Source organism: Panthera onca, chromosome B2, assembly GCF_046562875.1.
Source record: "Panthera onca isolate mPanOnc1 chromosome B2, mPanOnc1 haplotype 2, whole genome shotgun sequence".
NCBI classification, from domain to species: domain Eukaryota; kingdom Metazoa; phylum Chordata; class Mammalia; order Carnivora; family Felidae; genus Panthera; species Panthera onca.
Genome location: NC_138343.1, coordinates 97331684 through 97354159, shown reverse-complemented (window position 1 = coordinate 97354159; position 22476 = coordinate 97331684). Strand labels below are relative to the sequence as shown.

The following is a 22476-nucleotide window of genomic DNA, read 5'->3' as shown; positions in this document are numbered from 1 at the left end:
CCCTATTATTTTTAATTTTGTGATCCAGGAAAATGAACTGCTACGCCAATGAGAAAAATCTTAATTCTGCCTTAAGAAAAAGGTGGAAACTCAATCTCCAAAGAAAATCTTTTTCTACCAGCAAGGGATGTCTTACGGGTCAGTAGATCTGAGGACGGTGATTTACAAGATCACAAGATCACTTGTTACAGACTTGCTGCCACACAACTTCTGGCTATCAGTCAGGAACCCAAATGTCAGGGCCCCAGGACCCCTATCTCTCAGGTGCTTGTATCCCAGACGAGGTGCTACAAGTAGAGGTTCAAGTACGGACTCAGGGAGACTGTTTTCAGGACAGATAATAAATCAGTATGTGGGTACTTTTACTGGCTCCAATGTACATCCTAGCAATTCAGTGTGTTGTTTTACCATTTTCTGTGCCTCAGTCTCCCTGTCTGTAAAATGGTAATCTATCTCACAGGATTGTTCTTAAGGATCAAAAGAATTTATTTATAAAGTATTAGAACCATGCCCAGCATATAGTAAGCACCATGTGTTTCTTAAATAATGCTAAATAAATAAGTGGATATGAGCTCTTCCACTTACATATTTTACAAGTAAAAGCTTAAATTTGTTTTCAGAATTCCAAGCAATTCAAATATGATGTTATTTGTACACTTGCAGCTACAAGAAATCTACTTCAGGAAGATTCAAGTATTCCCTATGGCTAAAATCTGAAATCCCACTGAAAATGCATAAATTGGATTAGAATGGTGCTGTAGTCTTTGACATTTTATAAAAATCAGAAATAAGTTAAAAATTCTCTAGGCCCACCACATCTTTCTTTTCATTATTACTGATGTTGGCAAATAAGCCTATCTGCTGCTAAGGTAATCCAAGAAAAATGCAATGATCAGATTTTTCTTTCTCTTTTAAAGAAAAGTTGCCCTTTTTCTCTACTTGATTGCTTCTAAGTTTGGTAATTAGTGGTCATTGCAGACGGTGCCCTGGGTATTTTCCTGACTATAAAGATTTCCTCGGTCTGACTTTCTAAGGTGCATGGGAGGGTTCCACAAAAATACTCAGGTCAAACCTCCATCTTCAAGTATCAATTTAACGCATTAAAAATAGAGAGAGAGAGAACATTTGCTTTGAGAGATTTCATGCAACCCCAGGGAGAAAGACTGGAATGTTGAGAATGTAATAGGGACAGGATTTGCAAGAAAAACACATGAATTGAAACACTGCTTTCCAATCTAAAAGTTGTTTTTCATGTCTCATTTTGGCATTAATTTTTTTTAGCACCATACTGTTTCCTGGTAACAGCTTTTTTTTTTCTTTTTTTGGTAACAGCTATTCTTTAAGACTTGTTTCTTTTTCTTGCAGGCTGTTTATGAAACAGACTCTGTGGAGAGTAGATGGGGATAAAGACGTGCCATTTCCAGCCACCATGTAACTCCCTCCTCTCCCCAACTCCCAGCTCAGACAGCCCCTTCACTATGGCCTATACTGCCAGGCCCTGGAGGAGGTGAGGCATAGGGAATGGGACAGAGGTGGGGACATGATCCAAGTACTCAGGTGGAACCTGAACTACAATTTGCCCTATAGAAACAATATTTAAAAGTTAAAGTTCTTTAGTACCAAAATTATGGGTCAGTCACACTGAGAATTCCATGGGCTTCTGTGCAGTGCCAGGGCCCTAACATCACCTCATTGTTTCCATAGAAAAATGAAATTCTAATTCCAAATACCTTACTTCAACTGAACTTTTACAATAGTATTTGAGTACAGACTAGTTCACATACACCCACACCCTCAGAGACAGTTCCTCTATCAGTCAGGCTGGCCATCTGTCTGTCCATCCGTTCATACGGTCTTTTTATTAAGGTATAGCGTAATTGCCAAAGAAATGTGAAAAGCAAAAAGCTAAGATTGATAGAAACAAGTTACACATTTTATACTTATAGAGTTCAAAGCAATGGTTCTTTTGTAAATTCATATTCACTGAAGTTTTTATAAAAATATTAAAAATAACCTCTTTTTTATAGAGGTGATGTGGTATAAAGCACAACAAGTGAGTTTTGTAGTTGTGAATCTTAGGTCCAGCTACTTAACTATCCCAAGCCTTGGTTCCTTATCTATAAACAGGGATGATTATATAACTCTCTAGGCTAAATTTTTTATCTGAGATAATATAAATATCTAGCAATAAATCTGGCAGACAGTGGTTATATCCCACCTTCGTCCCTCTTAACCTATTTGGCCTGTTTTTGAACTCTTTTTGTTTCACTTCAATGAAGATATTTTTACACTTAGCCATAAAGAAGGGTGAGATCTTTCCATCTGCAGCAACACGGATGGACCTAGAAGGTATGCTGGCGAAATAAGTCAGACGGAAAAGGGCAAATATCATACAATTTCACTCACACATGGAATTTAAAAAACAAAACAAACAAACAAAAAGCAGAAACAAACCCACAAGTACAGAGAACAAACTGATGGTTTCCAGGGAAGAGGAGGCTGGGGGGATGGGCAGAATGGGTGAAGGGAAATGGAAGAGAGAGGCTTCCAGTTATGGAATGAATAAGTCACAGGGATAAAAGGTACAGCATAGGGAATATAGTCAATGGTACTGTAATAGCGTTGTATGGTAACTACACTTGTGGTGAGCACAGCATAATGTACGGACTTGTGGAATCACATACACTTGAAACTAATGCAACACTGTGTGACTATAGTTCAATTTAAAAAAAGTTTAATGTTTCTTTAATGTTTGTTTATTTTTGAGAGAGATAAACAGAGTGCGAGCAGGGGAGAGGCAGAGAGAGGGAGACACAGAATCCGAAGCCAGGCTCCAGGCTCTGAGCTGTCAGCACAGAATCCGACGTGGGGCTCGAACTCACAAACCATGAGACCGTGACCTGAGCTGAAGTCAGATGCTTAAATGACTGAGCCACCCAGGCACCCCAGAAATAAAAAACTTTTAATGTTTTTAAACCCACAGTTAACTTCAGAATCCTTGATTTAAACTTTTCTCTATACTTGGGTACCCTATCCATCTATCTGCTTGACTTAGGTTAATGTCCAAAATAGACCCATGTGGATAGATTCACGTATAAATTCAAAAGATTCAAAAGGGCTTGTGTTGACAACCGTAATCATTTGAACTGTGCCTACTCCCCCCACGTATTTGATTTTCACAATATGTTATAGATTTTGCAGTTTTCCTTTTCTCTTTTTTCCTGGAAGAGGGATTTAGATCCTATTAACAGCCTCAACTAAGATCCCTTCTGGGATAATAGCAAAGTCAGGTTGTACTTGAATGAAGGAAGGAAAGACCTCGATGAAGGATAAGTCAGATTTTATTTAAGCAGGTTCATCAGTGTTCCTTCCCATTTACGGTTAAGTCCATCTCACCACAGAAGCAGAGGCGAGAGTGGGGAGTGGCATTTGGCAGCCAGAGCAAAGGCGTCCGAGCGCTGGGCAGAGCCTCCCGTCCACTGGAGTCCTGCTGGCATCAGATGAGCTGGAATCCGCTCTGCTACTTTGTGTGCCCAGGACTCTGTCCCCTCCTGACACCCTCTCGCTGGCCCCTATTCCTGGCATCTGTTCCTCTACTGGCAGTCAGACTTGGGGGATCTGCCTGCGGGTTAGAATTTGACACCCTCGCTCCTTATTCTATGGTGTAATCCTCAATTTTTTTCGGGCAACTTCGTGTCCACTGAAGATCTGGTCCTGCCTCTGCCAAGCCTGATAGCAGGTCAAAAAACATACCCTCGGTTGTGAGGAATCCTGAAGGCCTGGGAGATTTAGTATCATTCTTGGCCCCCTAAAATCACACATATAAGCCCATATTCTAAAATGTTATTCTCTTTAGTTTATAACAAGATCAGAAAGTTTCTTGGCTTTGAATTGAAATATAGGGGTTTTTCTCCCCTCTCATAAAAGATGCGTTTGTATCATGAGGCTAATATGCAGCCAAAGCTCGGAGATTTCCATAACGACACCGCATTTAACCGTGTGTGTGTGTGTGTGTGTGTGTGTGTGTGTGTGTGTGTGTTCAAGGATCATTCAAGTGGCTTAATACGAAACCAAAAGGTCTGGTCCTACATTAATCTTCAGGAGTGATGATTTTAATTTTGTGGTGCAGAAATAAAGCCAAATAAATAGGCAAAAAGTAAACCTACAAAAATGGCTTTGACTTACGAATCCACTACTACATCTCTGAGAGAAATTTTAGATAAAAATGGTCCGGAGGACAAAGTGCATAATTAACGATGAGAAAACGATTCCTTCCAGTTCCATAATGAAGAGTTCTCCCTGCCGTAATCATCCGTCCTGAGTTTTATTCATGAAAAAGTCACGGTTACTTCTTGCCTCTGTCCCCTTCATTCCAGTACTGCTCAGTCTGCATTTCTGTGAGCCGGGAAATCGTGCGCTGAAACGCAAAGATTTCCTCTTCTCCGGTAAACATGGAGAGTCCTTCTGCTGAGTCCTGGTTACCAAAACACAAAACAAAACAAAACAAAGGAAACAACCCAGCACCAATTAAAACTACCACAAATACAGATTTACAAAACTAAGTACAGGGTTAAAACAACTTTTTAGGTTTACCTTTTTTGATTTAGATTTTAAAATGTTTCATACACTTTTTTTCATATATAATAATCTCTTTTCATATATAATAATCTCTCTGGATACTAGAGAATCCACTAATTTACGCCAATAATCAATGGACAGAACAAATTACCAGGGAGAAAATGATAGGGAAAACATAAGAAGAATAATTAAAGCTGAAACAATGCCCCAAAATCCAAATATGAACATTTTTGCATGAAGAAAGTTTTTGCATGATGAAAGTTTTCTGCAGAATCTGAAGAAAGGACACGTCAGACAGAAAAGAATTCTTTCTCCAAAAGTGCACACCACAAGGAAGTAATGCCCAAAACACAGCAGTTCTGGCAAGTTTGGAAGAGGCTGACACGTCCCTCTGAAGCGTCACAGGCAGGGCCACATTCCCAACCAGAGGCCCTGAGGATAAACTCCTGCAGAACCTTTTCCTAATGGGCTGACACAGAGGTCCCCTGTGGGCCTAGAGAGTGGCCTGGAAGCCTACTTTGGGAAGGCAGAGCTGCCCTTTGGTCTTGAGCTGCTGGGACATTTTGTGATCCCACCAACCATGGTTAAGTCAGGGATCCCTCAGTGAGGGCAGCAAACAGCCTGGGACTGGTGATAGCAACATGGGCTTGTGGCCAGTAAGTGAGAAAGAGAAATTGTGTCTTTCCTTAGGGGTTTCTACCACATTTCTTCAGAGAAAACTTCTCGACTCCTTAGTCCACGTATTCCTGGCTGACCTACTGCAAAACTGCATGACCCTGTGGTCCAAAGCCCTCATTCCTTCATAGATTATTGGCCCCACATGTTCAGCTTACTTCACCCTACATGTGAACCCTGATCCTAGGGAGAAAAGCTGAAGCACCAATGATTTAAAAAACTTTAGAAACTGAGATGATATAGCCCCTCCGGTGTATTTTTTCAAACAGTAAAAGATATTATTTGGATATACGTACCGTTCTTAAAGAAACCACCATTTTGAAAGTTCTTAGCATACAGATTTATAAGTAGCTATTTATTTTTACACATAGGTTTAAGCAGTCATATTTTGAAAGTTCACTTTTAAAAAAAATATTCAAAATTTATTTTTTAATTTTATTTTCTTGATGTTTATTTATTTTTTGAGAGAGACAGCATGAGTGGGCGAGGGCAGAGAAAGTTGGAGACACAGAATCCAAAGCAGGCTCCAGGCTCTGTGCTGTCAGCACAGAGCCCAATGTGGGGCTCAAATTCACGAACCGTGAGATCATGACCTGAGCCAAAGTCAGACACTTAACTGACTGAGCCACCAGGTGCCCCAGAAGTTCGCCTTTTAATGAATTATAGGCCTCATGTCCCCAAACTCCTAAGATTGCATAATTTCTACTTGGGTCAATAAGGAACTGTTTCCTCACTCCAGATGGTCTTTCAACTCTGGGGTTGGAAGAATGGGCTCCCCTCATTCTGGAGATTATTGTTTATGGATAGCTTTAAAATTTTGACTAATATTTCAACTGTTGAGAAATATCCCCTGTAATGTTCATACAGAATAAGGAAATATAAAATCACTTTAGGTTGACCTGGGGAGAATCACCAGACCCCAAGCTCCAGGAGGACTGAGCCAGCACTGGCTGGTTCTCTATAGCATGTTTATGGAATAGGTGTTGGGAGATGAAAGATGGACTTCTTTTTAGACCAAGGGTCTCGCCAGGCACTCTACGGTCCTGGAATAGTCAGCCCGCATGCTTGGATACTGTATCTTGCACTCTACAAGTCCAGTAGACACGAAGAATATCTACAAAAGGCAACATGGTGGGGCACCTGGATGGCTCAGTCAGTTGGGCGTCTGACTTCGGCTCAGGTCATGATCTCATGGTCCATGGGTTCGAGCCCCATGTCGGGCTCTGTGCTGACAGCTCGGAGCCTGGAGTCTGCTTCAGATTCTGTGTCTCGCTCTCTCTCTGCCCCTCCCCTGCTCATGCTCTGTCTCTCTCTGTCTCAAAAACAAAAAAATAAAAACATGGAAAAAAATTAAAAAAAAAAAAAAAAAAGGCAGCGTGGTGTAGCAGAATGAGCCCAGCACCAGACACAGGTGCCCTGGTGTCCAGCTTCTGGCCTGCCCACCATTAGTCAGCAGGATGATCACAGGCCCACTTGTCCCCTTCTCTGTTCTTCGTTTTCGTTATATGCAAAAAGTGATCATGAAGATTCCTTCCACCCTAAGATTTTATTCTCTACTTCAGTGACATTGAGAGAAAGTCTGCTATAATGGCTTTAGAAGAAAGCAGCAAGTCAATAGTTAAATACGTATCGCATTCCTTCTTCAAAATGTAGCCACGTATAAAACCCAAAACAATTAGGCTGTTTTATAATAAAAAGAGATTATGTTAATATTGCCTACCTGGCTCAGCCCCAAGTCATCCATCAGTATTCTGCTATGCTCCAACTCACTGTCATGATGTTGATGCAAAAATAAGCTTGATATAGGAGTCGATGCAGAACAAATTATGCGCACCTGAAAGAGAGGAGAATGAGGAAATGGTATGACTCCTTACATGTCACAACTCGAAAGTAAGAGCAAATCTCTCATGAAATAAAATTGTGTTTGTCATTACAGGGAGTTTAGATGTTCGCTTTTAAAACGTCTGTATTCTTCCTAATAGTTTGTGTTTCTTTAAAGTGGTATTTTTAAACTGCATAGTATGTTTCTAAATATTTCCTTACAGCTTGTAATATCCTGTAAAGTAGGAAGCAAAGATTTTCGTGATGCCAGCTCAGGTCTCCCAATCTGAAGTCCAGTGGTCTTTCCGTTACACCTTGATGTTGACATTTACACCTGGCTGGTTGGAGCCCGTCTCTGTGTACATCAAAGATGCTTCTTGCAGAGGTGACTGCTAAGTTCAATGCATTGCTACTCTAATCACACCCTGAATTTCTAGAACCTACATTTATATCAGCATCCTATACTAAGACATTCTTCAAAAAGACTAAGCTTGGCATTAATATTGGTTGATTACGTAAGTGTTTTAGTGTGCATATGTGATCATATATTGGAAACAGCTTTTATATCTTTATAAACTCTATGTCCACAAATTTAAAGATAATACATACTCTTCTTGATGCTTAACAAGTCCTGAATTTGTTTTCAGGATTCACAGCTGTCCTTTAAAAAATCATTATTTAAACAACGATACCAATACTTTAAAATAATGTATTGACATTGGGACTAGTTTTTCCATCTCCAGACGGTCTCCTACCTCCTCTTACAAATTCTTTTTAATCACAAATGACACTTCTTTCATCATTGAGACAGGAATACTCTGATTTCACCAATTTCCATGAATACATTCTAGAATAATGTCTGTTTAGCGCTCCCAACTTCTGAAATAAGAGAATTTCAATGATTCTCTAAAAAAAGAATATCAGCCCTACATGTGTGATATATAGTTAAAGCAAACGTTAGGAGAGTGGTTCTGGTATTCCTTCATATTGCCACAGAAATCTTCTTTCCCATTAATTAAGAAGTGAAACAATGGGGAGTGAGATAGGACTGGGGGGGAGGCATATGTTTTCCTCAAGTTATTCCTAGCTGAAACATGAACAAGTAAGAGTTTATCAATCCTCTTACTCTAAGAACCACCTACTAATGCCCCTCTGCCACTTTCTTCTTGAAGCATTGCCCTCTAAAAACAGAGGGCCACCTCCAGGCTCACTCCTTTCATGCTGGACCCCACATGATTATTTCAGAGCAGGGTGTCTGGATAAGTGATGCAGGAGACAAGAGACCGGACTGGATCCCCTAGCTTCCTTCCTCTCCTGTCTAGCTGAGCATCTGTATGCTGGCCCCATTGGAGTGTGTGGCACATTTTGAGGTGACTCACTGTGGCAGAGTCCTCTCAGCACCGTGCCTGAGCCAGGCTGGTTGCCCTTTGTGCTCAGGCCTACCACAGGGCCTTTGCTGCAAGCTGCAAACATGCCCCCTGGTGACCCCTTTTCAACCTGCACTGGAGTTTAGCCATCGCTTCTCTAGCATTTGTAAGGAGCGGTGGAGGAGCTTGTGAATCTGCAGATGAACAGCCCTGGGATTAGGGCTCATTTGCTGGGCTGGGGACAGGGTGGGCTCTGGAATGTGGGCCTTCGGTAGCCCAGAGGATTCTGATGTAGGTGGTCCACAGCAGGCCTTCCCTGTGTCCACCCCCACCCCCCACCTCCAAAGATCAGCCTTCTCTCCCCCAGACCCTCAGAGCACCATACTCCTCTCTCTCCTTCCAAGAGATCAGTCCTCAGTGGTGACTTCACATTTAGCTCTGTGGATGTCTGATTAATGTTTCTCTGACACTAGACTATAAGCTCTATGAAGGCAGGCACTAGACCTGGCTTCGCCTATCATTGAATTTCTAGCATTTAGCACTGTTTAGCATGAGAAAGGTTGCTGAATGAATGAATTAATGAAACATTAAAATCTCACCTCTCCCTCCTAGTGGATTCTGGTACTTTCCTCCTGCCCTCAAATGCCACATGATATTCGAGTTGCCTTACATGCTCATTTAATCCTCAAAACAACCAAAACAACGTTTTAAATGTTCTTCATGGATTAGCTTATTTTGCCCTCAACAACAACAATCCTCTGAGGCAAATCCTATTATCCCCAATTTGCAGATGAGGATACTGAGGCACAGAGAATAAACCAGGATTCCAGCCCAGGCAAGCTGGCTCCACAGTTCAAAATGTTTAGTCTTGAGAAAATGCACTACATCCTTACCTTGAAATCATAGAAGTTATCAATGAGAGTTATGAATCTTCGAGCTTGCGTCCTCTTGGCCAGCGTAAATTGTGGAATGTTTCGTAAAAATACTGTATCGAAATTCTTTGACAGTTCCAGATAGTCACTGGCTCCAAGTGGCTGTAATTAAAATGAAGTAAAGACTAGAAAACTAAAGCCAATTCTGGTTGCCCTGCCTTAATTTGAAAACACCTCCTTTTCTGGTCGTGGCCTGATCTAGGGGGTGGTTTGGGGTAACCTGACCAAATGGAGCAGTTTTCACAGCAGGTGAAGAGCGGGGTCTACTGAAACTGTAATAGCGATGGAGGAAAGGGGCAGGAGAGAGGACAGAGTGTGGTAAGGAGTGAAAGAGTACCTTGAGCTGCCTCAGTTGTTAGGTTGTAGGTCCCTGTCTTAAACTCAGCCTTCAATTTTTTTATTTCTATGACATAACCGTAAACGTGTCCCAACAAATCCTTCTTATGGCTCAACCGCAAACTGTCACCACCACTAAATGGAGCTATCTTACAATGGCAAGCCACCTCTGATGTCACCATTTTGAAATACAGACTATGCTTCAGTATGAAATCATCAGAAAATGGGGCCTCTGGGTGGCTCAGTCAGTTAAGCATCCGACTTTAGCTCAGGTCATGATCTCACAGCTTGTGAGTTCCAGCCCCGCATTGGGCTCTGTGCTGACAGCTCGGAGCCTGGAGCCTGCTACGGATTCTGTGTCTCCCTCTCTCTCTGCCTCTCCCGGCTCATGCTCTCTCTCTCTCAAAAACAATTAAACATTAAAATAATAATAGAAAAATCATCAGAAAAAATCTTCCATTGAATTTCAAGTACAAGTGTTCAAGAGCAAGATAGTGAACACTGCCAGCTTCTATAGGAGATACTAGAGGGTTTCCTGACCAGAAGCAGACAGAGACCTTGAGCATAAGTTGGTGCAACATGTTCCCTCTTGATGTGAGGAGGGTCCAACACTCAAGGCTCACAAAATTATTCACAAAGGCTCCACCTATAACGTAAGGCACTTCTTCCTGAAACATGAATTTAGCTCATGAAAATCGTGAAAACTATCTGCAAACACATTCTGGGACACAGGCTGTGAAGCCTCTCAATTTCGGGCAGAATCCATCAACACTCCACCCTGTCCAAAAACCTCTCCCTTCCTTGAGTTATTTGCATCAAAACTTCTTCCAGAAATGTAGGTATGTCTATGTTCCTGGGAGAATTAGGGACTTGTGACAAGGAGAGACAGTCATTTCCACTACAGAGCCCATCTATTTAAGCCTATACTCTCCCGGAAACCAGCTGAATCCAGTCACTCAGGAAAGTAGACCTCTCACGGAAGTATGGGGAGGTGAGAGTAAATCAGAGAGTGAAGCTCTGGGGAAGTGGTTCCCTCAAGCGAGAGCAGCTTCTAAGAAGGATGCAGCAGTTGGGGCGCCTGGGTGGCTCAGCTGGTTGAGCGCCTGACTTCGGCTCAGGTCATGATCTCACAGTTCATTAGATCGAGCCTTGAGTCAGGTTCTGCACTGACAATGTGTGAGATTCTTTCTCTCTCTCTCTCTCTCTCTCTCTCTCTTCCCCCACTCATGCATTCTCTTGCTCTCTCAAAAATAAATGAATAAACTTAAAAAAAAAAAAAAGCATGCAGCAATTATGAAACCCTGAGCAAAGGGGCACGAGACTGGAGACAGGGCACAAAGAAGCACAAAGAATGTCCTGGCTCCTTTGGAAATCTGCTTAGAGATGTCCCTTCTCCACATCTCCTCTCACCAACCAGGTACCAAATGGGGCTGGAAGAGGGGACCCTTGCTTTTCCCATTTCCCTCCCTGGCTGGACAGCCTTTACCTCCAGACCCAGTGCCTGGCCTTAGCTGAGGCTCCCCAACTCACTTGGCCATATAGGGACTCTACTGTGGGGTTGTTGGTTTGTTTGTTTAACCTTGGCTGTCTTCAAGGGAACCCTGCTGTCAAGCCTGTTGTTATGAACCAGGAGTGAATACTCAGTCTGTTACTTATTAACTGTGCACCTTTGGCAAGCTACCTAATCTTTTTCTTCCTTTAGTTTTTTTTAATGTTTATTTTGAGAGAGAGAGAGAGAGAGAGAGAGAGAGAGAGAGTAAGAGTAAGCAAGCGGGGAGGGACAGAGAGAGAGGGAGAGAGAGAATCCCAAGAACTCCTTCATGCTGCAAGCACAGAGCCCAGTGCAGGGCCTGATCTCACAAACCCATGAGATCATGACCTGAGCTGTGGTCAAGAGTCAGATGATTTGACTGAGCCACCCAGGCACCCTCTCTTCCTTTAGTTTTCCCACCTATAAATGGGAGTTTGATTCCTATCTCAAAGGATTGTGAAGATGACACAAAATAATACAGGCAAAGCATTTACCACAGTGCCTAGGGCATACATTAGCACTCAAATCACTTTGGCTGCTTTTTATTTTTATTATCTTGAGCTCAAATGATTAGGCTCAATACAGACGAGTTGAGGATGTAAAGTGTCATTCTAAATAGGACCAGTTAGTGTTGCTCCCCCATCCACCATATCCAAACCCCTAAATCAGTCTTTGTGCATTTGCCAGTCCTCAGAGTCACAGCAGGGACCAAATGAGCCTGTGGAATCTCCTAGAAGGAAAACAATTCCCTAAAGGGGGAGGGGGAAGGCAAGATACAGCGTGTAACTCATACAATAGGACACTCACTCTGAGGGTGACACACTACTTTTTTAAGATCAGTGAGAATTTAGTGTCTCATCTTTTGTAAATCAGAAAGTATATGTAAAAAAATGTAAAACCTCATCTTAGGTATGTAGTTATGTATAATTAAACTCGTTCTTTATGCACGGATGTGATTTCTATCAGTATAACTACATGCCCAAGGAAAATCATCATCAGAAGTGCACTGGAGTGCCTAGGGCAACTGAAAATCAGAATTTTGCCCACTCAGCTATTTTTACAAATTATATACCTTTGTCAGTAGGTTCTACATTTGCCATTATATTAGCAAATAGCAAATATCATATCCCTAAAAAATTACGTGCTCATTCATGTAAAGAAAATTAAGCTTTATACAGTTTAAAACAATGGTTAAAAAAAAAAAAGTGGGCACTGGGGAGTGACTGTTTAATGGATACTGAGTTTCAGTCTGGGAATATGAAAGTGTTCTAGAGACGAACCGTGGTGGGGGCTGCACAACAGCGCAAATGGACTTAATGCCACTGAACTTCACTCTTAAAAATGGTTAAATGGCCAAAAAAAAAAAAAAAAAAGGCAAATTTTATATTATATATTATTTTACCACCACCACAAAAAACATTAAAACTAGTAAAGGTTATTCATTGCCAAAGAAATCCCAACTTAGGCTGCAGAGAGGTAACAATATAATTTTTTCTTTAAAAGCATAGAAAGAGGGGCACCTGGGTGGCTCAGTTCAGTTAAGCCTCTGACTTCTGGTCCATGAGTTCAGTCTGTGAGTTTGAGCCCTGCATCAGGTTCTATGCTGTCACCTCAGAGCCTGGATCCTGCTTCAGATTCTGTGTCTTCCTCTCTCTCTGCCCCTTTCCCGCTCGCACGTTGTCTCTTTCTCAAAAATAAAAAAAAATAAACACTAAAAAAAAAAAAAAAAAAAAAAAAAATATATATATATATATATATATATATATATGTATGTATATATACACACACACATATATGTGTGTGGTGTGTGTGTGTGTATACATATATATATATATAATGTATATATAAGAAGAAGGGCGCCTGGGTGACTCAGTCAATTAAGCACCCGACTCTGGATTTCGGTTCAGGTCATGATCTCATGGTTCCTGAATTCAAGCCCTGCGTGGGGCTCTGTGCTGACAGTGCTGGGCCTGCTTGGAATTCTCTGTCTCTGTCTCTATTTCTCTCTCAAAAAATAAATAAATAAACATAAAATAATAATAAATAAATAAATAAAACCTAAGAATGAAATGTATTAATTGAAGGAGGACATCATTAACCAAGGAAATCAGCTCCAACATTAGATTAATATTAATCTAAAATGTGAGATCTTTAGTAGTTAAAGAGTGTTTTCTTATACTAGATTCAATGTTGAAGTATCCAAGAAGTGATAAACTCTCAGAATTGATTTTGGTGAGAGATGGGTTTGTTTGTTTTTTTATTACTCAGAAATGCGATTTTTCATTAATAAAATAAGTTAAAGCTGTGGGCAAAAACATACTTTATACTTTGGAATCGTTGGTCACATCCAGTCATGCGACCTTGAGCAAGTGTCTCTGAACCTCCATCTCCTCATCTGTAAACTGGGGATCATAGCAGGACATGTCTCACGGGTTTGTCCCGAAGCTTCGCTGTACTGACTACATGTAAAATCTTCTAACAGTGGCCGTCACATAGTAAGTGCTCAATAAATGTTACTTATTAAAGTGGTCATGTGAAAAGCACATTTATTTTATTAATTTATTAATATAATTTTAAATTAATTTTAAGAGGTCACATGAAAAGCAAATGAAATGGTATCTGCACAGTACCTATGTGGCATACAACAGATATTTAATGAATAGTAGCTACTCTTCTAGTCACTATCAAATAACCTTTTCCTGAGCTCATGAGGCCAGGGAGCCCAAACAAGTGAATAGTTCGGCTCACTCCAGTTTGCTTCTGCCTTTGCACTCAGGAGGTAAAAGCTGCGGTCTCTGTCAGCCAGGCACATTAGCTCTCCATGAAGTCATGTTTACAGATGACAAAAATAGCATGTCTCAGGCCAGCCCCCTCCCACATTTTCGGTAATACCATTAGCACTACAGGTGGGGGAAGGCCCCAGGCCCACAGAATGAAGAGCGCCTACCCCCAGCACATGGCACCATGGCACATAGGAAGTGCTTAATACTTACTGAATGAATTAGCAAATGAATGTGTGAATAAAACACAACACAGCCCAAGGAGCAGGCTTATTCTTTCTTTTATACCCATTTGTCTCCAAAATAATTGAACCACCTACAAAAAAAACTCCTATTCTTTCTTAGTTGGCCCAAATTCCCCATTCCCAAGGCAAGCCTTTGTTGTATATCTTAGTATGTATGTAGGAAAAGTCTAGAAAGATATAGATCAAAATGTTAACAGTGGTTATCTTTGGGTGGTGGAATCAAAGATGAATTTTATTATACCTTTTTGATCTCCCCCATCCCTGCCCCATGAACTGTGTTACTTTTAAATAACAAAAATAGTATTTCTGGTGGGGGGTCATTTTTTATAATTGGAATCTTATACCCTATCTCATATGTGTGAGATCATAATATCAGTTTTTTCATGGACATTTTTTTCCCCCAAGGTTTTCTTCATCATGGAAGTATTATTTTTTCAGGGACATTTAAAAAGAAAATAAAACACAAGGCTGAACATATATTTTCTCCTATACAGCCTGACAAAAGGATAAGGGATTTCATATTTGGGGTGAAATTTGACTTCAGTTATATAGTTATGTTCTTCACACTAGGAAAACCAGACAGAGGGGATGAGGTGAATGGTAGCATCTCCCAATAGTTCACGTTTAGCTTTTGCGGCCAAGCACCAGAGTTCCCTGATCAAAGGCCTAGTGATGTCAAAATCCATTTTGTCACAGCCCAGACTGATATATTTCCATTTATGTCATGTTTTAATTTGAGCAAATTTTCTCCATGCAAGCTTGATGATAAGTGTGCTGTATTCCTTTTCTCCATAAATGTCGGACAACATCTAGTCCATCTGTACATGTATATTGCCTCTGCTCCATGCTCCATCATTCTTCTCCTTCTGGTACTCTAAGAGAACCTAAGCTAAACTTCATATTCTCCATTGCTTTTATCCTTTGTTTTGTATTTTCCCTTTTTCAGTTCTTCATGACTCACCGTGGATAGCTTCCTCTGACCCATATTCTAGTCTACTATATTTCTCTTTAGCTCTGGTTTATTTGCTCTTAAACTCATCCATTGAGTTGTTTTGGTTATTGTACTTTATAGGTCTAGAATTTCTATTGGTTCTTTCCAAAGCCTATGTCTCCAAAGCCTATGTCTATGTCTCACCTTTTTAGTCTCTAGATCCCTACACTTAAATTTCCAAGCCTATTCAAAAAAATCTCTTTGAATATGTAAGGTTAGTTGTTTAAAATAGAGACTCCTAATTCTAATATCTGGAGTTCCTAATTTTATCATTTGTTCTTGTTCTTGTTCACATCCACAGTGTCTTGTCTCCTCATATGTTTGCTTTGTGTATCTTTGTATATCTTTGAAAAAAAAAAAAAAATCATAGAAATAAAGCCAAGTTCGAGGCTTGAAGTATTCTGAGTCACTTGGCTCACTGAATTTGACCGAAGTCCACGAGAGAGCTAGTTGACTTCTAGTTCACACTTATTCCTAGCATTCAGTCCTTCAAGATTCCATCCAAAGTGGGGGTAGTTTACTAGGTCCCCATCCTGAGCTGGTCCTAAACTCTGACTTTTGTCCTGCTGATCCAGTGAGGCTGCCAAAAGTAAGCTCAGTTCAACTCAGCTCATTTTTTTTTAAAGATTGCTAGCACTCACCACTATCCATGTTTTCCTCATCTTCCTGGGCACCCAGCTAGACACTATTCCCTAGACTCTCTTGCACTTAGGTGTGGCCGTGTGATCAGGTTAAGGCCAGTGGAATGTAAAGGAAAGTGACCTGCATGGCTTCTAGATCTGGCCCACAGGATCCTCACTGCCTTAACTTACCTGCACACTGAACAGAGAGCTCTGAGGACTTGAAGGAGGGGTGGAAGCACAACAGGGACAAAGTCTGGTTCCATGAAGAACCACATGGAGCAGTGTCCTGGCCAACTTACACTGGATGGTGATATGAGCAAGAAATACACGTTCATTTGTTTAGCCTCTGAGATTTGGAGTTGTTTGTTTCAGCAGCTAGCTTATCCTAATTCTTATTTCATCCATCTTCCTTCATCATCCTAACGACAGGATCAGTGCAAATTACTGACAGAGTCCACCATTATTGGAAGTGGAAGACTTTCTCACATTTCCTAGGTGGATAAGGATTCTTCTTCACACAAGATGGTAACTATCAAAAATTTCTCTTCGGGGCGCCTGGGTGGCTCGGTCGGTTAAGCGTCCGACTTCGGCTCAGGTCATGATCTCACGGTCTGTGAGTTCGAGCCCCGCGTCAGGCTCTGTGCTGACCGCTCAGAGCCTGGAGCCTGTTTCAGATTCTGTGTCTCCCTCTCTCTCTGCCCCTCCCCTGTTCATGCTCTGTCTCTCTCTGTCTCAAAAATAAATAAACATTAAAAAAAAAAAAAAAAAAAATTTCTCTTCAAGTTTTCTTCAGATTATCATTAAAATTTTTTAATCAGGAACTGCACTTATCCATTTCAAATCAAAGCTGATTTTTATTTATTTTTAAAAATTTTTTAATGTTTTTATTTATTTTTGAGACAGAGAGAGACAGAGCATGAGGGGGGGAGGGGCAGAGAGAGAGGGAGACACAGACTCTGAAGCAGGAAGCAGGCTCCAGGCTCCAAGCTGTCAGCACAGAGCCCGATGTGGGGCTCAAACTCTCGGACTGTGAGATCATGACCTGAGCTGAAGTCGGATGCTTAACTGACTGAGCCACCCAGGCACCCCCAAAGCTGATTTTTAAAAAGTTATGTTAATGGAGGCAACTTTTCTCATTACAAATTTGAAAAGATGTTAAAGTTTTGTTCAAATTTAATATTTGATGCATTTTAAATATGTCTGTAAGTTTATTTTTCTTCTGATTATATAACAGAAATTTAGTAAACACTTTCATCGAAACACATATAGATGCTGACAAATTATCTCATCTAGCCCTGTGCACCCTCCAAATGGTATGCTGCCACAGGACTACTCACCCTTACTTCCCCTAGTATTCGGTATTTAAATATGCTTGGGGCATTCAAGTGCAACTTAAAAATTCTCTTAAAAAATTATCAGTTTAAACCCATTTAATACATTTTTGGAGAAATAAAGAATGCCTTTGTGGGGTAGTCTAATTATGATAATGGTTCCAATTGTTCTTGCCTCCTTGTCTACACTCTTTAGATTGTGACTTTCGATCTCTTCCATGTCTTAGCATCTGTCTGCCCAACTCCTCAATCTGGGCCAGACTTGTATTTACCACAACCAATAGAATGAGGCTAAAGTCACAATTTTCCAGTTCTGAGCTTAGGTCTCAAGAGGCTTTGCACACTTCTGCTCATTCTGTTGCAACAGCTGGGCTGGACTCCCGATGAAGGAGAGAGCATAAGAAGGAGAGCCAACTGTCTAAGCTGAGAAAGCAGCTGAGGCCAGCCTCCAGCCTGCTGCCCCACCTGCCCATAGTAGATGAGAGAACCCAACCAAGATCAGCAAAGCTGACTGCAGATGCATAAGTGAATCCAAAAAATTAAAAGAACTTTCCAGCTAAGCCTGTAGATTAGAGAGCAATAATAAAGGTTTTTTTTTTTTTTAAGCTACTGAATTTTGGGGGTGATTTGTTATGTAGCAATAACTAACTGAAACACTATACTTGCTACAGAGAGGTTTACTAGGAAAAGCCCATATTTTCAAAGTCCTTAGCAAGTCCAGCACACGTAGAAAAGTATGTCTAGCTTTTGTAGCAAGATTGGTCTTACATAATTGATGAGGATATGTAAAGACACATACTGTCATTTGTTTTATGTTCATTTATTTTTCTTAATCAATTATGGCATTTTTATGGTGTAGCACAGAACTCATGTCTAAAAATAAAACTTGGTGATTAACTGTATACAAGAGCTAGAAGGAAAAAAAGCTAGAAAATCATGTGGCATCCCAATAGAATACCAGAAGACATGGACCAATCAAATAAAAACAGAAAGTCACAGAGAGAAAACAAGCTGGCATGAAAAAGGCAACTGAGAGAGATAAGGACTGACTGCAATGAAACTAAAATTATAAGAGCATTCCAACAGAAAAATGGACAAAGGATCGAATACATAATTCCTGAACGAAAAGCAAAGTTGAAGAGGCTAATAAACAAATGAAAAATATAGTCAAGCTCACTAGTAACCAAAGAAAGACAAAATAAGAATGATATATCATTTTTCATATAGCAATTTTGCAAAGAAAAATAAATTATACTACTCAATGCTGGCAAGTAGGTAATGAGACATCCATTGCTGCTAAGAGAGTAAATTAGTTCAGATGCTCCAAAAATATTTTGTTGGATTGTATTAAGAGCCCTAAAAGAAGTCATCGACTTGACCCAATCATTCTGTTTCTAGAAATCAATCTACAGGAAGTGACCAGAAATCCAACCAAAGGCTATATACAGGATTATTTATAACTATGTGAACTAAAAGCAACTTTAAAATAAAACAACAGAGGAAAGGCTCAATAAATTATGGCATGTTGACATAATGGAACATATTGCCAACAAATAATAATGTTTATGAAACATATTTTATGACATGAAAACATGCTTATGATAAAAAGCTAAGTGAAAAAAATCATACTTCAAAATTATAATTATACTAAGGTACCTATTTTGCTCAAAATATATATGTAGGAAAAAGACTAACTACGTAAAAATGCTAACAATTGTTATAGATAGTGACAGACTTAGAAGTCTATATTTTATAATATTTTATGATCTTCTTTATTTTATAGATTTTTCTGTATTTTCCAAAAGGGAAACAAAATATATTATGACAAAAGAGTAAAAACTGAATGATGTAGCAAAACAATGTTGAAGACCTTTACTGATTGCAAAGTATACTCTTTGGTTTTGTTTTTCAGCTGTTTAAAAAAAAAATTTTAACGTTATATCTTATTGAAAGACAGAGCATGAGCATGAGGGGCAGAGAGAAGAGGAGACACAGAATCTGAAGCAGGCTCCAGGCTTTGAGCTGTTAGCACAGAGCCCGACACGGGGCTCGAACTCACAAACTGTGAGATCATGACCTGAACCAAAGTCAGTCACTTAACCAAGTGAGACACCCAGGCACCCCTGCTTTTCACTTATTTAATCCCCTGCCTCTTCCCTAATAATCATGAAGAGTGAATGTGTAAAACAGTCACCGCAAATGCATATACTAAAGAGCTTGAGGAGTTACACATCTATTCAAAGCTGCAGTTGCCACCCTCATTTACTCCACTGTATGAGACTGGGAGTCCCAGGAGGGTCAGTACTATCTTGTCCACCCAAGTGTCTGGGGCACCTACCAGCCCAGGGAACACGATCTTGCATAATACAAGACTAGTGAACAAGTAAACACATGATCACCAAGTCCTCTTCAGAACCAATGGTAACTACTGAATGCTTAACAAATACAAATTTTGTACTAACTCTCACAAGAACTTGGCAAAACACAAAGATACGTTTGTCTACTCTTTTGACCTAACACACCACAAAATTGCATGCACATGATCTCTATAGCAGTTGTAAGTATTTATACTTTTGTTTGCATTAGTTGATCCTCTTATGTAAGTAAACCATAGCATAAGACACCTTTTGAAACCATAATTAGTATTATAAATTCATGCATTGTGTCCTATGAATAATTAAAGCATATGATTATTTTCGACTACTAAATGCCACTTCAGTTAGTAGCATCCTTGAGTATGTTATTCTAGCTCAAAATTCAAGTAGCATTATCTAATGCAGATTCTTCTTATGATAGATAATGATGGCACTCTCCATCTTTCTACCTGAGCAATTAAAAAGTTTAATAGTCTCTGATGTGGCTGGCTATCTGAATAATTTTCTAAACAGAAACAATTAAAATCCACTTATTCGATGGTTTGTGCATTCTCGACTATTGTTTCAAACTCTTTGTTTCTGTGGAAACCTGATGAAAACCTAAAGAACTTTAAATCTATAATGAGTTTGCAAAGAGCGTTTGTTTTCCTTAATTACTGGGAGTATACAGCTGGATTATATGTAGCACAGTTTTTCTAAAAAACTTTTAGGAATAAAGAGCTTGCCTGCTGTCTTCTTTCTCCTGTATGAGAAACGGCACAGCTGTCTGCTTCGGTTTGACCCTGGTGCCAGGAGCGGGGATTTTCTCAAAGCCACACCAGTGTGAAATGCACGAGCGTTACCACCAGGCTGCCTTCTGCCCTGCAATGAGCGGTTGGTCCACTTCAGCACACACGAATGAGCTGTCAGCTTGAGTTTCTTTTTTCTCTGCCTGGCTAATGCTTGCTCTGCCACCATTATTTCAGCTCAAGTAGGATGATTATTATTTCAAGCGCTGTCTAGATTATATTGTCCTAAGGGTTACTCTTTATCTGTATAGACTTCTCTTTATAAATTCCTTGTAGTGCTACCCTGATAGCCCCTCATTACACAAGTGTGCATGGCATCTTGCTTTGTGTATACAGAAATGACAATACATCATATCTTAAAGAAAAGTGCTTTTTAATAGGGAAAAAAAACACTTTAATTAGGATGAATGCATCCTTTTCAAAACAAACTAAAAATATCATATGAATTTGTTAAAACAACTATGTGCACCAAATCAATAAAGATAATAACTAGAAAAACAAAGCACTGAAATGTGTGTATTTGTAGAGTACATAATTTCCCAAGACTGGTAATACGGCACCTTAACATGAGAAATCACATTAACATGAAGTCCCTAACATCCAACTGGGAAATAGCTCACTATTCCAGAAACTACTACCATCTCTTACACACTCTACTTCAGAAAATGTTCTCTGGTGTGCTGAGGGAAAGATTTACTCCTTGACTTAGAGTCTCAATGGCAGGAAGGCTAGTTCTCCCCAAATCTACCGGATCTTTAGCAAACTCTCTATCCCCTCGAGATAATGATGGGCTAATGAAGTACTCTTTTGGGGTTGTGCGTGTCATTTTTAATGGAGTGTATAGTAACAATGGCTCAACACAAAAATCTATGTGGCAAACCAGAGGTGATTGCACTCTTTCCTCACTCTGACTTGACTAGCTTTCTGTACGTAATAAATCTCCAAATTCTGGAGATACCTAAATCTGGAGATTCCACAACTGACAACTTTCTTAAAACACAAACCACATCAAATCAGATCTACTGAGTACCTGCTAGATGAAAAGCACTGCGCTGGGTTTATTCCCAGGAATACTTCCAGTTCATTTAGGAAATATAAACTCCAACAACTGTCACAAAAATATTTGATTTATAGCCTGTAGCACAGAAAACCAAAATTTTTATGTATTTCCTTGGAGCTGTATTGATGCTTACATTCAGTGGTGCCTCTTAATAATGATGATGATGTTAACGATTTCCTACCTTTTCACATTCTTCTAACGTTGTGTTTTTAAGTTATCTCCACATTTTTCCTGTTTTTTTTTTTTTTTTTTTTTACTAATTACTTCATCATTACTGCATTTTACAAACTCATTTATGAAAACAATACGGTAACAACCCCCTTCTAATTTCCCACTGGTAAAAAGATTTTATTAGCTGGTTTAAAACAAATGGAAATTTAAACATTATTATTAATGCCTCAGACATTATATCTGATTGTACAGACGACAGAGGTAATAATGTATGTGGCCAAGGCTGAAATGTTTCATCCCTTATGTTTTCTATTTTTTAATATAATGATTTTAATAAGAATGTATACAGTAATGATGAAGTAATTAGTAACAACATGATTCCACCAAATTCACTGAAATCAGTAACTGAAGACTAGCACTTGATCATTAACATAGTCAAGCCATCCTGCGTATCCCCTCGGTAGAGGGCAGTATTTGCTACATCTCTGTTGGAGGAAAGACTGTTCTAAATTTGCCTGGCTTTGAGATCTATCCAGAAGAAATTTGAAAGATTACCCCCAAATGAGGGTCTACACCTTTGCTACTGGTTCTAAACGTGCGTTTGAAAAGAAAGGTTCATCAATGTAAACTCCTTCCTTTGGAAATCAAAGCAAGGAGGCATGAAAAGTGACATTTAAGACACTAAAAAGCAAGAGGATATAGAATAGCAAGTAACCTATTTTATTTTATTTTATTTTATTTTATTTTATTTTATTTTGGGGGGGGCACAAGTGGGCAAGGGTCAGAGAAACAGAGAGAGAGAGAGAGAGAGAGAGAGAGAGAGAGAGAGAGAGAAGGAGGGAGTGAGGGAGGAGCGGGGCACACCCAAAGCA

At 39.9% G+C, this 22476-nt stretch overlaps 1 protein-coding gene across 3 annotated transcripts in view; it reads right to left on the bottom strand.

The window, feature by feature from the left end:
- Positions 1-3319: 3319 nt before the first annotated feature.
- Positions 3320-22476, bottom strand: part of AFG1L (AFG1 like ATPase) — a 196818-nt gene continuing 177661 nt past the window's right edge. For 2 of the 3 annotated variants that reach the window (XM_060616322.3, XM_060616323.3), the window contains 3 exons: positions 9335-9475; positions 6974-7087; positions 3320-4474 (listed from right to left, as the gene is read on the bottom strand). In XM_060616322.3, coding sequence (XP_060472305.3) covers positions 4346-4474; positions 6974-7087; positions 9335-9475 — 384 coding nt within the window. In that variant the 3' untranslated portion in view covers positions 3320-4345. Of the gene's footprint in view, positions 4475-6973; positions 7088-9334; positions 9476-20310; positions 20447-22476 lie in introns of those variants that run through there. The other variant, XM_078447191.2, reaches the window with a different exon arrangement.